We start from the raw sequence: 12,883 nt of genomic DNA on the forward strand, positions 1-12,883 counted from the left end.
AGATTTCTGCTCAGAGCTCACTCTATTAATATGAATGTATGTTTGTATAAATGTGCATACAACAAAATAATTATTTGCAGTTTTAACCATATGTTTAAAATACAAAATAATTGCACTTCATTCTCTTGATTATTTAAAATATTTCAAATAGTGAACTAGGGAGAAATGTCTTCATCTGTCAAATTGGTAATAAATAATGGCACCTTAACGGTGAAAAGAAAGACTAGGCTCCTCTGTGTTACACTAACTTTATAATTAAGATACATCAACCAAAGTGCCTCAACTAGAAAGCTCTGGAAAGCTGTCACAGAATCTTTACAGTGCAGCAGGGGGCTATTCGGCCCATCGAGCCTGCACTGGCTCTCTCAAAGAGCATTCTACCTAGTCCCACTCCCCTGCCTTATCCCCGTAACCTTGCACATTCTTTCTTTTCAGATACCCATCCAATTCCTTTTTGAATACCTCGATCAAACCTGCCTCCACCACCCTCTCAGGAAATTCGTTCCAGACTTCAATCACCCTTTGGGTGAAAAAAATTATTTTTAAAATTTATTTCTGGAAACTAGTTCAGGACAAAATCAATAGTCACTTAGACACATTCAGGATAGTTAAGGAAAGCCAGCATGGATTCATTAAGAGAAAACCATGTTTAACGAACTTGCTTGGAGATTTTTGAGGAGGCAACAGAGAAGGTTGATAAGGGCAGTGCTGTTGATATGGTGTATATGGATTTTCAAAAGGCATTTGATACAGTGCCACATAACAGGCAAAATTCTAGCTCATGAAATAAAAGGGAGGGTAGGCACCTGGATAAGAAATTGGCTGATTGTTAGGAAACAGAGTAGTGGTTAATGGATGTTTTTCAGATTGGAGGAAGGTTTGTAGTGGTGTTCCCCAGGGGTCAGTTTGGGACCCTTGCTCTTCCTGATATATATTAATGACCTACTCTGTGGTATGATGCATGAAACTGACTTTAAGATGTTGTCCTTCTGAATCTCAACACCAATTTATTTTTATTACTTAGCAATTAAACAAATAGTTGTAGATTACTTACCAAGATGATGTATGGTTTTCATTATTCTGTGAAAAAAGTTTGCCACCCACATGCAAAGCCCCTTCTGGCACTGGCTCTAGTTTCTCCTTCTGACTCATAGTTTGGAATAAAAGCAGAAGCTGTAAATCCTCAGCAGGTCAGGCAGCATCTGTGGAGAGATTAAACATTTTCATTGGCCTGAAACGTTGATTCTATTTCTCTCCACAGATGTTACCTGACCTCAACATTTCTAGCATTTTATTTCAGATTTTCAGCATTCTCAGTATTTTGCTTTTGCTGTAGTTTGGAACTTAGTTTACTTTCTTCATTTTATTTTTACTGCCTTTCTGTACATGGGGTTTCAGTGCTGTTTCATCCAGCTAAAGAACTAAGTCCCAGAACAAAGCCTGTGCAGTAGCGATGGAAGGTCATTTGATTGTTCAGCGTGAAAAACTTTTGCAGTATCCAGTTTGTAATTTAAATTTCTTTCAAAGAGTGAGTGATATGGCACCTCAAGTTATGCAACCTAACATTCTGGAATATGAGATTAATAGGTACTAATCTGCCTTTTAATTTCCAAAAAAGTATAATCTGTTATCACAGTAAACTTTTATAACTAGTTTCCTTGCACTTTCATAATAGTGACACCAGAAATCTTCCTTGCAGATGCTCAGGATATCCATGACTTGTTGAATAATTAATTGAAATCAGTGAAGTATGTTTAGATTGTCACCAAATTTTGTCGGTTACGCAAAATCTCTAGTAATTTGGTTGAATTTCAGTCATCTGACATCTTGAGTTGCCCTTGTGAAGCTGCACTGCTCATGGTAATATCCTGGTACAGTGCAGTACGGTATTGATACACCAGCAAAAAAAATCCAGAATTATTTGTTTTCTCTACTTAGAGAATTGTTTGTCTCTTGAAATGTTGAATTATCAGTCTGCTTTGTTGTACCATGTTTACACATTTTTTTCTTTACAGGTTAGCAATTTGAAGAAAATTTTAAAAGGAATTCTGGATTACTATCATGAGGTGAGATGATCTTGCATAAAACCATTTGGAAGTAAACTCCATAAATACAGTTTAGGGTTCAGTCTTATCTGTAGAATATGGCTACTCCTGACATAAAAGATTATCAAAAGTTTCTCGAGTTCTCTAGTATTTGCACTGGTGACTGATGAATCTAATGTGGGAGTCTCAGTTCTTGCACTACATTCACAGTATTGTTGTCTGACATTAGAGTTGCTCAGCTGCTACTTCCACTGTTTTGCTGTTTTCTAATTTTCAGCTCAATTTACTGGGATGCTGTTGTTTGAAACAAGATCAGAATGCAGGATACAATTGTGTCATGTTTTCGCAATTGATATTGAGGTTTTTTATAGTTTATTTGTACTGATTCTTCACCGCACCATAGCAACACTTGCGATTTTTCAGTTCAGTTGACAGATATCAGACCGTAGAACTTCATAAGTGTATGGAAATAAATGGATACTGTAAGACCCCTCCTGGAGTTGTTGAATATGGGAAAGAACCCCAAATAATCCAGCATTGATTTAAACTGTTTCAGATTCTGCACATTTCAGACACACTCCCATATACGCATGCCACCAAATGTATCGTTATGCAGGTATCATATGATGATGCATGTATTTTGGCATCCAAAGTTTTTGTTTTTTGTCATCATTCTTGGGATATGGGTGCCACTGTACAGATTAACTGTACAGATTAGCAGTCATTTCTCATACCTAGTTGCCCATAGAAGATTGTGATGGTCCTTTCTCTTGAACTGCTACAGTCTGCTTGGTGAAGGCTTTATTATTCTATAGTTTTTTTTCTTCCTCTTTCCATACAGCTAAATTTCCTTTGATACCATGTGCCTTAATATTTGTACTCAGCTTTTGGTAACACCTTAATGAAATCCTCCTGAACATGCACACGCACCTGATATTGGTCGATAATAATGAGGTTTATGCTACTTTCCAAGCAGTTTCTGGAAAACTGAATTCAATAAAATGCAATAAAATAGAACAACATATACAATAAACTGGTAAGAAATCAACAGACAATAATAATAGTGAAATCAATATTGTTATCTCAAGGAGCTAATCTCATTTACAGACCTTGTGACTTGTATGTTCAACTTTAGTCAACATTTGTTTACCATTTTACCTTCTTGTATGAATGTTGAATTCACATTTTCTGCCATATGCCTGTTGTTTGCTCTTAAAAATAACATAACCCACTGTTTGTATATTTTAATGATTAAAAATTCCTTGCAAAGATTAATAATTTGGATCGCTGCTCGCACAGGATACAACTGAGGTAAAATCTTCATTCTGCCTGTCATGAGGCCCTATGAGAACACAACCTGAAAACAACCTAATACTGCAACATGTTTCGCACATAAATGTTGAGAATATAGAGAATTTAAACAAAAGCATTTGACACATTGTTGCACCTGAAACATATGATTTAAAAATTAAATTATAATTATCACAGCTAAAAACTTTAATTTTGAGATCATCACTGTGCTACTCTTTCCATGGATAGATAAATGAAATACCTCTACTAATTGATCCTCAACGTTATGATTGCAATCACCTACGGATTCCTTTACACCAAAAGCATCTCACCAGTGTCACAACCAACTTCAGAAAGACTTAAAAGGAAGAAAGAAGCAAATTAGGCATAGGCAACGCAATTTATGTTCCAGTAGATATTTTCTTCTAGAGCTGTCAAAGGCAAACAATTATACACAAAAACTGAAGTTGTGTTAGCATGGATCACAATCTAAAGAAAATCTTTGGTGCCTTCCAGTGCTAGTAGGAATTCTACTTCCACATAGTTGGTGTAAATGTTGTTGCTGAATTTTATTTCAATCTGTTTATAGGTCCTGGGACAACAGATTACTGATTTCCCTCTGCCAGATGTTAATTTAATTGGAGAACACTCTGATGCAGCAGAACTTGGACGAATGCTGCAGCTCATTCTTGGCTGCGCTGTCAACTGTGAGCAGAAACAGGGTAAAGTTAGACAGATTACTTAGTGGTATCCTGTTTGTGGGACCTTTCTATGTATAATTTTTTCTTTTACAGTGACTGCACATCTAAAAGTAATTCTTGGTTGTGAAGTATTTTGAGATGTCCTGAGGGCATGCTGATGTGCTATATAAATGCAAGTCCTTCCTTTAGACTGCTTTGGAAACAAGATTTTTATGTAGGTGAAAACATTGAGGGCTAATATTAGAAAAGAAAGTGAAGCTATAATATTTGTGTCTGTAGAATATAGAGGGGAAGCCAAAAAGATGGTATGAAAATAGTCAAAAATTTGATAAATATGCAAAGAATAGATTAAGAAACGTAACTTACGAAGAGGGAGCAGGTGGATGCCATTTGGCTCTTTGAGCATTCTGTGCCATTTAGTAAGATCATGGCTGATCTACCTCCACCCCACCATCCTGCACTATTCCCTTATCCCTTAATTTTCTTAGTACCCAAACACCTGTCGACTTTGCCTTGAATACATTTAACGATGGAGCATCCACAATCTTCTGTGGTAGAGAATTCCAAAGATTTACAACCCTTTGAGTGAAGAAATTTCTCTTCATCTCTGTCCTAAAAGGTTGACCCCTTGTCCTGAGACTGTGACCCCATGTTCTAGATTCCGCAGCCAGGGGAAACATTTTCTCAGCATCTACTCTTGTCAAGCCCTAAAGAATTTTATATGCTTCAATTAGATCCCCTCTCATTCTTCTCAGCTCCAGAGAATATAGGCCTAGCCTACGCGATCTTTCCTCATCGGACCATGCACTCGTCCCAGGAACCAGTCTAGTGAACCTTTGTTGCATTCCCTGTAGGGCAAGTCTGTCTGTCCTTGGGTAAGGAGAAAAAAACTGCAGACAGTGCATCAGGTTTGGCCTTATCAGTGCCCTGCATAATAAGACCACTTTACTTTTCTACTCCAAACATTTTTTACGAAGGGTTAACATACCATTTGCCTTCCTAATCACTTGCAGTACCTGAATGGTAGCTTCCTGTGATTCACATAAAAGGCCACCCAGGTCCCTCTGATGCAAAAATTTCGCAGCCTTTTGTCATTCAAAAAGAAATTCTACTTTTTCATTTTCTCTACCAACATGGAAAATTTTTACCATTTTACCATATTATATTCCATCTGCCATGGTCTTGCCCAACCAGACTGTATCCCTCTGCGTCTTCTTTGCGTCCTCCTTACTACTTACTTTCCCACCTAACTTTGTACCATCAGCAAGCTTGGATATGTTACAGTCAGTCCCCTCATCCAAGTCATTAATATTGTAAGTATTAGAAATAACTGAGGCCCAGACACTGACCCTTCCGGTGCTCTGCTAACAGCCTACCAACTTGAAAATATCCTGTTTATTCCGACTCTCTGCTTAATGTCTTTTCTGAATTATAGCACCCTTGACATTCTCAGTGCAGCTTTGGAGTTTCAGTATGGAACATAAGTTTCTAATCTGGAGACACCAGTGAGTTTCTGAGGAGTTACTGTATTGTAAAAGAAAATTCTACATGAAAGCACTCTTCCTTTTAAGAAATGTGTCAATGTTTGCAGGAGGTGCTCTACACAGAAAAGGTTGAAAACTAGTGGTCTAAGTTATGTGCTGTTGGCATTTCTTGTAATGAAAGTATTGTTTATGATTGGAAGACATGGTAAAAAGAAACAGTCTTTAATCTAAAATATTATCATCAATAAAGACATTTCTCTTTTAGCTGGCTGCTTTCTTCAAAAGCTTCTGCATGATCTAGAGTTGCAGGTGTTATCACTTCTATGCACAATACACTATACTCTGATTCCTTGGTCTCATGTACATTGGAAAAAGATTCCTTATTTAATCTATAATATATAATCTAATTGTACATAACACATGTACTGTTCAGATAAGTAGCCAAAAAAATCATTTTAATTTATTTTTCAGAACAAATTCAAACTATTATGATGATGGAAGAGTCTGTTCAGCATGTTGTCATGGCTGCCATTCAGGAGGTAGGTTGTACATGCATACCCCCCATTTCTAAGTTATCACTGAAAACTAAGCCATGCTCCTTAGTTTTTCCACCTATACAGATACTGGCCAGAATTTTTCTGTCGGTGAGCTGAGGGCGGGGCCCGCTCGCCAACGCGAAAATAACGCGGGATGACGTCGGAGGGAACCCCCAACATCATCCCGCCCCATTTAAATATTCAGGAAGGCGGGTGGACAGCGCAATCAGCTGTCCGCCCGCTGACCTGTCAATGGTCAATTGAGGCCATTGACAGGATAATTAAGCCAATTAAAGGCCCTGCCCATTCAACCTTAAGGTTGGCAGGCAGGCCAGGAGCCCAAACGGGCTTCTGAAAAAACATGAAACCTCATCCACCGGTGGGATGAGGTTTCATGTCTGTTTTAAAAAAAACTTTAATAAAGTTTGTGACATTTATTAACATGCCCCATCTCGTGTGACATTGTCACATGAGGGGCACATGTTAATAATTTTTTTATTTTTTAAGTTTATAAAACTTTCAGCGCTCTCCCTGAGACAGCACTTAATCTCAGGGAGATGTGCGCTCTTTCGCGCGCATGCGCGATAGAGCGCACTTTGACAGTTGGGGAATCCCTCCGCCCCAGCACAGGAAGTGCATAGCGCTTCCCGTCGGGCGGCCCGCTGGGCAGGCCTTAATTGGCCCGCCCGCTCAAAATGGAGGTGGGGCCCGTTTCGGCGGCGGCGATCGGCGGCCCGCCCGCCTATCAAGGGCAAAATTTTGCCCACTGTCTTTTTTGTTGCCAACCGCCAGGCAGTGTTTTTCTACAACATGAATTTACAGGTAGCTTTTCTTTCATTTAAGGAAAATTATGCCGTATGTATTTTTCCTCTAGACATCAAATCATGGTTTCAAAAACAATTGTTTTTTTGAGGGCAGGTGTATTTTAAATGCCATTCAAGACAATATTTTAGCTATAGCCTGACTCTTTGCTGTTCTAGCAAAGAACTAGAAGAACACTTTCTGATGATGGTTTGAAAGGATTGAACTCTGTTCGCCTCCATCCTTATTGTAAATGCTGCTCTATATCACTTCTTTCAAAATTGTCATCATCACCAACCCCCTCAAAAAATCCACCCTAGAAATGAGTTGTTAACATTTACAATGGAAACTAACTACATAATATTTATGAAAGGGAAAACCCAATCTGAACAGATCAACACTTAATAATGGTTAATCTTTACGAAAACATGCCACCTTGTGGTTCATCAACAAACCATATATATTTTAAAAGTCAGCATTTTTTTCAACAAATATCAATGGTTTTGCTCTACATAATTGAAACATCTAATATGCAAATAAAACAAAAAGAAATCAAAATTTAATAAGTACCAGAGTAGCTCGGCGTCATCCTGAAGCGGAAATTGAAAGCCCACTCTTGAGACTCGAGGACATTCACCACTTCACTTCAGTGTAGTAGTGAGGGGGCGCTAAAGTGTTAGATGTTGTCAAAAGCAAAATACTGGGGATGGTGGAAATATGAAATAAAAACAGAAAATACTGGAAAACCCAGCAGGTCTGACAGCATCTGTGTAGAGAGAAACAGAGTTAATGTTTTGAGTCGGCATGACTCTGCTTCAGAGTTAAAGAGAAGTAGAAATGTGATGGAATTTATACTGTTTAAGGGGATGAAGCAGGTAAAGCAGGATAGAAGAGATTGACAAAGATGTCATGGACACAAGACAAAGGGAGTGTTAGTGGTAGTGGTGAAAACTGAAAAAGATGAATGAATGAAAATAAGTGAGTAAAAAAATAACTTTTTTTAAAAAAAAGGATTAAAATAGGGGGTGAAGACAGAGGAGAGTGTTCATGGTCTGAAGCTCAACAACTTCAGACATGAACACTCCTCTATCTTCACCCCTTTCTAAAAAAAATAATTTTTATTTTTCATTTATTCATTGTTTTATCCCTTTTTACCCCCCTTTTTTAAAATCCTTTTCCCCTGACCATAAACCACCACCCCCGCCGCCCCAAAGGGCCACCTGTCACTTGTTCGATGTTGTTCTTTCACAGAGTGCTGACCTTTGTTCTGCTATTAGCACATTTTGCTTTCTTACCTTTATGCCACTATCTGCACCTTTTTCGGTCTTCACCACTACCATTAACTCTCCCTTTGTCTTGTGTCCATGACATCTTTGTCATTCTCTCCTTAGCCCCCACCTATCACTGACCTTCTATCCTGCTTTACCCCGTTAAACAGTATAAATTCCATCACATTTCTACTTCTCTTTAGCTCTGAAGAAGAGTTGCATGGACTTGAAATGTTAACTCTTTCTCTCTGCAGATGCTGTCAGACCTGCTGAGCTTTTCCAGCATTTTCTGTTTTTATTTCATTAGATGTTGTCTTTTAGATCAAATGTTAAACATGGAATCTGTCTACCCTCTTGGTGAATAAAAAGTATTTGAGGCTCAGTTAGAAGAAGAGCAGGAGTGTCCTCCTGTTGTTCTGGAAAAGTTTATCCCCAAACCAATATCACTTTAAAAAAAAATGTTTATCTTGTAATTTATGTCATTGCTGTTCTGGGAACTTTGCTTGTGCAAATTTGCTACCACAATTTCCTACAACAGTGACAACACGTCAAAAGTACTTCAAAAGCTATGAAGTAATTTGGCAGGTTCAAATACAAAGCAAGAGCCACAACTGTGTGTAATTAGTGCATTGTCAATTTTATTCTCTCTCAGCCAGTGTATTTTATAAAAACAAACAATATTGACAGTGTTTCTTGAATTACCCTTTTAAACTTTTTCCACTTCAAAATTATATCTAGTACTCTTGGGGCAGGGGAGTTGTGGAGCATAGAAGCTTTTGATCTCTAACCTTAATTTCTCTAACTTTGAGTCTTTGGAATTTTGTATTAGTGATTTTTTTGTATTATTTCTATTGTGCAACTTAATAGCTGTTTACTTCTGCCATTTTATTCTAAAGAAATATTGTTGGGAACTGTTTGGGGCTTCATTTTTTTCACTTGCACTAATTGATCAACTTTTTCACACTAATTCACTCTTTATTTTTACAGCTTATGAGTAAAGAAACTCCAGCATCAGTTGGGAATGATGCCTATCTGGACCTTGATCGCCAGGTAGGAGCATAGTAAATGAGTAACCATTAAACTTCTTGAGCTTGTTTCGCCATTCAACTTCATTTACAAGCATTTATTCTGTATCCTTGATATCAAGCTTGGTCTCAAACTTCATTTGACCCAGCATCCAAAGTCTTTTGAGTAGTGTATTTCAAGTATTTGCATGAAAAGGTGATTCCCGTTTTCACTCCATTGCAGATGATAGCTATTCTGTACCTACCCGATTGAATTCCTTAATAATTTTAAATACCTTTATCAGATCATCCTCTCAATGTTCTAAACTCAAGTAAAAATTAACCAAATTTATGCAAACTGCCCTCTTAATGTAACCCTTTAAAACCTGATAATCTAGTCAATCTGTTATTTTTCTGCCCAAAGCTAATGGAGTCTGATCAAGGAACTACACAAGCAGCATTTCCTCAATTGTGATTTTTTGAAATAATGGCTGACCCTCCATTTACATTTTTAATTACTTTTTAAATTTATGCACTAGCTTTGTGATTTTTCTACATAGACAGTTAAACCCCTTTGCTTCTCGCCTCAAATACAGGAAATATTCTGGCTTGTCTTTCACGACACGGGCAAAACATTTCTCAAAAAATATTAAACTGGGCTTGACTGCAAAGCACTTAGAATGGACTGATCAAATGTAGAATGAATTTGATAGGGTTCATACTGTTTAATGCAGACACATTGAAAGAAAGAAAATAAGACTTGCACTTATATCGTGCTTTTATGAGCACCGGATGTCTCAAAGCTCTTCACAGCCAATGAAGTACTTTTTGAAGTGTATCACTGTTGTAATGTAGCAAACATGGCAGCCAATATGCCTTCAGCAAACTCCTATTGAAATCAGTGTGATAATGACTAGATAATCTGTTTTTTGTGATGTTGATTGAGAGAGAAATATTGGCCAGGACTCCCTTGCTCTTATTTGAAATCGTGCCCTTGGATCTTTTAAGTCCACCCCAACAGGCAGGTTAGGCCTCAGGTTTAATGTCTCATTTGAAAACAGCACTCCAAGTGCAGTGCTTTTTCAACACTGCATTAATGTGTCAGCCTTGATTTTTGTGCTCAATCTCTGGAGTGGGGCTTGAAACTGGATTGTGATTCAGTTTGTGATTCAGAGGCAAGCATACTGTCACCTGAGCTTTGGTTGACACACATCAAGTGCTGCGACCGAGCCTGCACGAAAACCTGTCGGCAAAGCAGACCGGGAGGGGAGGAAAGGCCAGGCTGAAGGGCAACCTGCTTCGGACCCCCATTTTCCTCTGAATTCTGCCGAGGCCAGCTCAGAGTGTGTGCTGTCAGAGGTGAATGCAAGGGCAGTGTTAATTAAACACAACTCCTTGTCTTGGCCCCAGTCTTCACCCCCTTCTCTGGTGACCAGGACTTAGGGTCTCTGTTGCTCTGCTTCTTAAGCGGAAAGGCAAAAAAGGTTTTATTGGTTAGCTCTGCTGCTTGTCACTTTTTAATGGCCATTTTTATTAATTTTTTTTAAATTAACAATTTATTGCTTTGACTTAGATTTTTTTTTGAAATTCATGTTTAATGTTATCCCAAACTTTATCTTTCCGAAATTTGTTCATCGGCCTCTTGAGTGATTTTTAAAAAAAATTAAAATGTGGCCCCTTAGACGAAAAGGGCATAGAACCCCTGGTTTGAACAATATCTAAACTGCAGCCAGAGTACTATGCACAGCTCTGGCCACTGTTTCTAGGATGGGATCATACTAGAGAGGATAGAGAGTAGATTACAAGGATGTTGCCAGGAGTCTGATAGGTTGTGGTTCTTTTCTTTGGAACAGAGGAGGCTGAGGGAGATTTAATTGATGCATATAAAATTGAAGGGCCTCGATAGGAAGGACCTATTTCCATTAGCAGAGATGTCAATAACCAGAAGACATAGATATAATGTAATTTGTAGAAGGATTAGAGGGGAGTTGAGTATTCCTTTCATTCAGAGGGTGGTGGGGACCTGGAACCTGCTGCCTGAAAGAGGCAGCAAAACTCATTGTATGTAAAAAAAAATTTTTTAAAAATCATTTGGATATGCACTTGTCGTGCTACAACGCTATTTCAGCTGGTATGGTCATAATGGGCTGAAAGGCCTTGTTCAGTGTGCTAAATCTTTCTGTTTCTCTGATAAGCCTGAGGCCCAAAAGATGGAAGCTTGTGCTTGGAAAAGTTGTTGGACAGATTTATAATATTTTTCAGGCTTATAAAAATGCGTCTGTATACACATGCTATCAACCTCTGCATCATGGTGTCTAAATAAGACTTTTTTTTCATTTGTATTCTTTCTTAGTTGAAGAAAACCAATGAAGAGTTAAATGAAGCTTTGGCTGCCAAAGAGGAAATTTCACAAAGATGTCATGAGCTAGATATGCAGGTATATTTGCATCATTCAATTAGACTTCTAATTTAACTTTGTTCCACATTTAGTTTCTTAAATGGACTTGTTTCCTGAGATCTGTTTTAAAATTGTATCTACGTAAACTCTTAGTTCTCAAGACTACAGTAGTTCAAGAAGGTGTCCAGCCACAGCTTTCTCAGGGCAACTAGTGATGAGCATTGCTAGTGTCGCCTGATATGTGAGGATAAATTTAAAAATAGAAATCATCTTCAGTGTAGTGACCTAGAGTGATGATCATAATTTCGCAAATACTACCTGAATTTAACACATACAGTCAACGGATGATGCTTGACAGTACAGCCCATCAGTAGGCCATTGACTATTTTGGTTTCTTGTGCTCTGAGAGATTAACTGAAAGAAATGTTGAAAGTTATTACTGAAAGAAGATAAAGGAGTTGGTTTGGTTTTAGCAGGAGTTCTGTGCTGAGAGACCAAGAGCAAGCAGATCATTGAGAGTTTTTCTGATTGATCGAGTCCAGAGTTGCAGAGAATTTAAGAGCAGAGTGGCAGGATTAGGGTCTAGGCTAATGACAGGTATAACATAGCCATTTTGAGAATGCAGGATCTGCAGAACATTTGGGTGAAGTATCTATCTATTAAGTGTTAGAAAGTTGCTTGAGCTGAGATCCAGGAGCAGCAGGCCACATTAAGCAAAATAAATAGGACACTAAAGCTGTAGAGATGGTATAACGTTGGTTCACCAGGGTGATCTCAAGGATGGAAAACTGTAGTTGTTGTTTTATTCTCTGCTATCTGAGTGAGGAAAAAGGTTTGAAGAAATTTCTTCAGAGGTTTTTGGAGTGTGGATATTTTGTGTAAAGCAATAGTTGAGCCACCAGCAACTTTGGACCTTAACTGCCAAGCTCCCCAGCGTCGGATTAGGGGGTAACCCCAAAGATGCACCGGGGAATCCCCTCCTGAAGCTCCCAGGTAAGGTTTGCACCAGAATAGCAAGCTTCCCCATGACAATTGCCCTGCACCGGGAACCAGCGAAAATGTGATTTAAATCACAAATCATGGATGGCTCCAGATGGGTTACACCAATAGTTAGCCAGGAAAAGTTAGAAGGATTAAAACCACTTCGAACTTCTGGGAAACTATTGTACAGACCCAGAGCAACCTCCCACAGGCCTCTCCACGCACCTCCAATCCCCAGGGGACTCTCCCCCCACCTCCCCCAGCATCCCCTGACTATCCCTCCCCTCCCCCACCCTCCAACCCCTTCAGTGGGTTCCCCCCATCCCATGACATGCCCCGATCCTCTTCCCCCTGCCACCATTGTGGGCTGACACC

The 12,883-nt window shown here is 38.8% G+C and overlaps 1 protein-coding gene across 13 annotated transcripts in view; it reads left to right on the plus strand.

Annotated features, from left to right (window-relative positions):
• hook3 (hook microtubule-tethering protein 3) overlaps nt 1-12,883 on the plus strand; it is a 149,194-nt gene that overhangs the window by 20,220 nt on the left and 116,091 nt on the right. For all 13 annotated transcript variants that reach the window (XM_078537400.1, XM_078536941.1, XM_078536995.1 and 10 more), the window contains exons 4-8: nt 2,016-2,066; nt 3,925-4,057; nt 5,992-6,059; nt 9,113-9,175; nt 11,483-11,566. In XM_078537400.1, coding sequence (XP_078393526.1) covers nt 2,016-2,066; nt 3,925-4,057; nt 5,992-6,059; nt 9,113-9,175; nt 11,483-11,566 — 399 coding nt within the window. The remainder of the gene's footprint in view (nt 1-2,015; nt 2,067-3,924; nt 4,058-5,991; nt 6,060-9,112; nt 9,176-11,482; nt 11,567-12,883) is intronic.

The sequence above is a fragment of the Cetorhinus maximus genome, chromosome 1 (genome assembly GCF_964194155.1).
Source record: "Cetorhinus maximus chromosome 1, sCetMax3.hap1.1, whole genome shotgun sequence".
Lineage (NCBI taxonomy): Eukaryota > Metazoa > Chordata > Chondrichthyes > Lamniformes > Cetorhinidae > Cetorhinus > Cetorhinus maximus.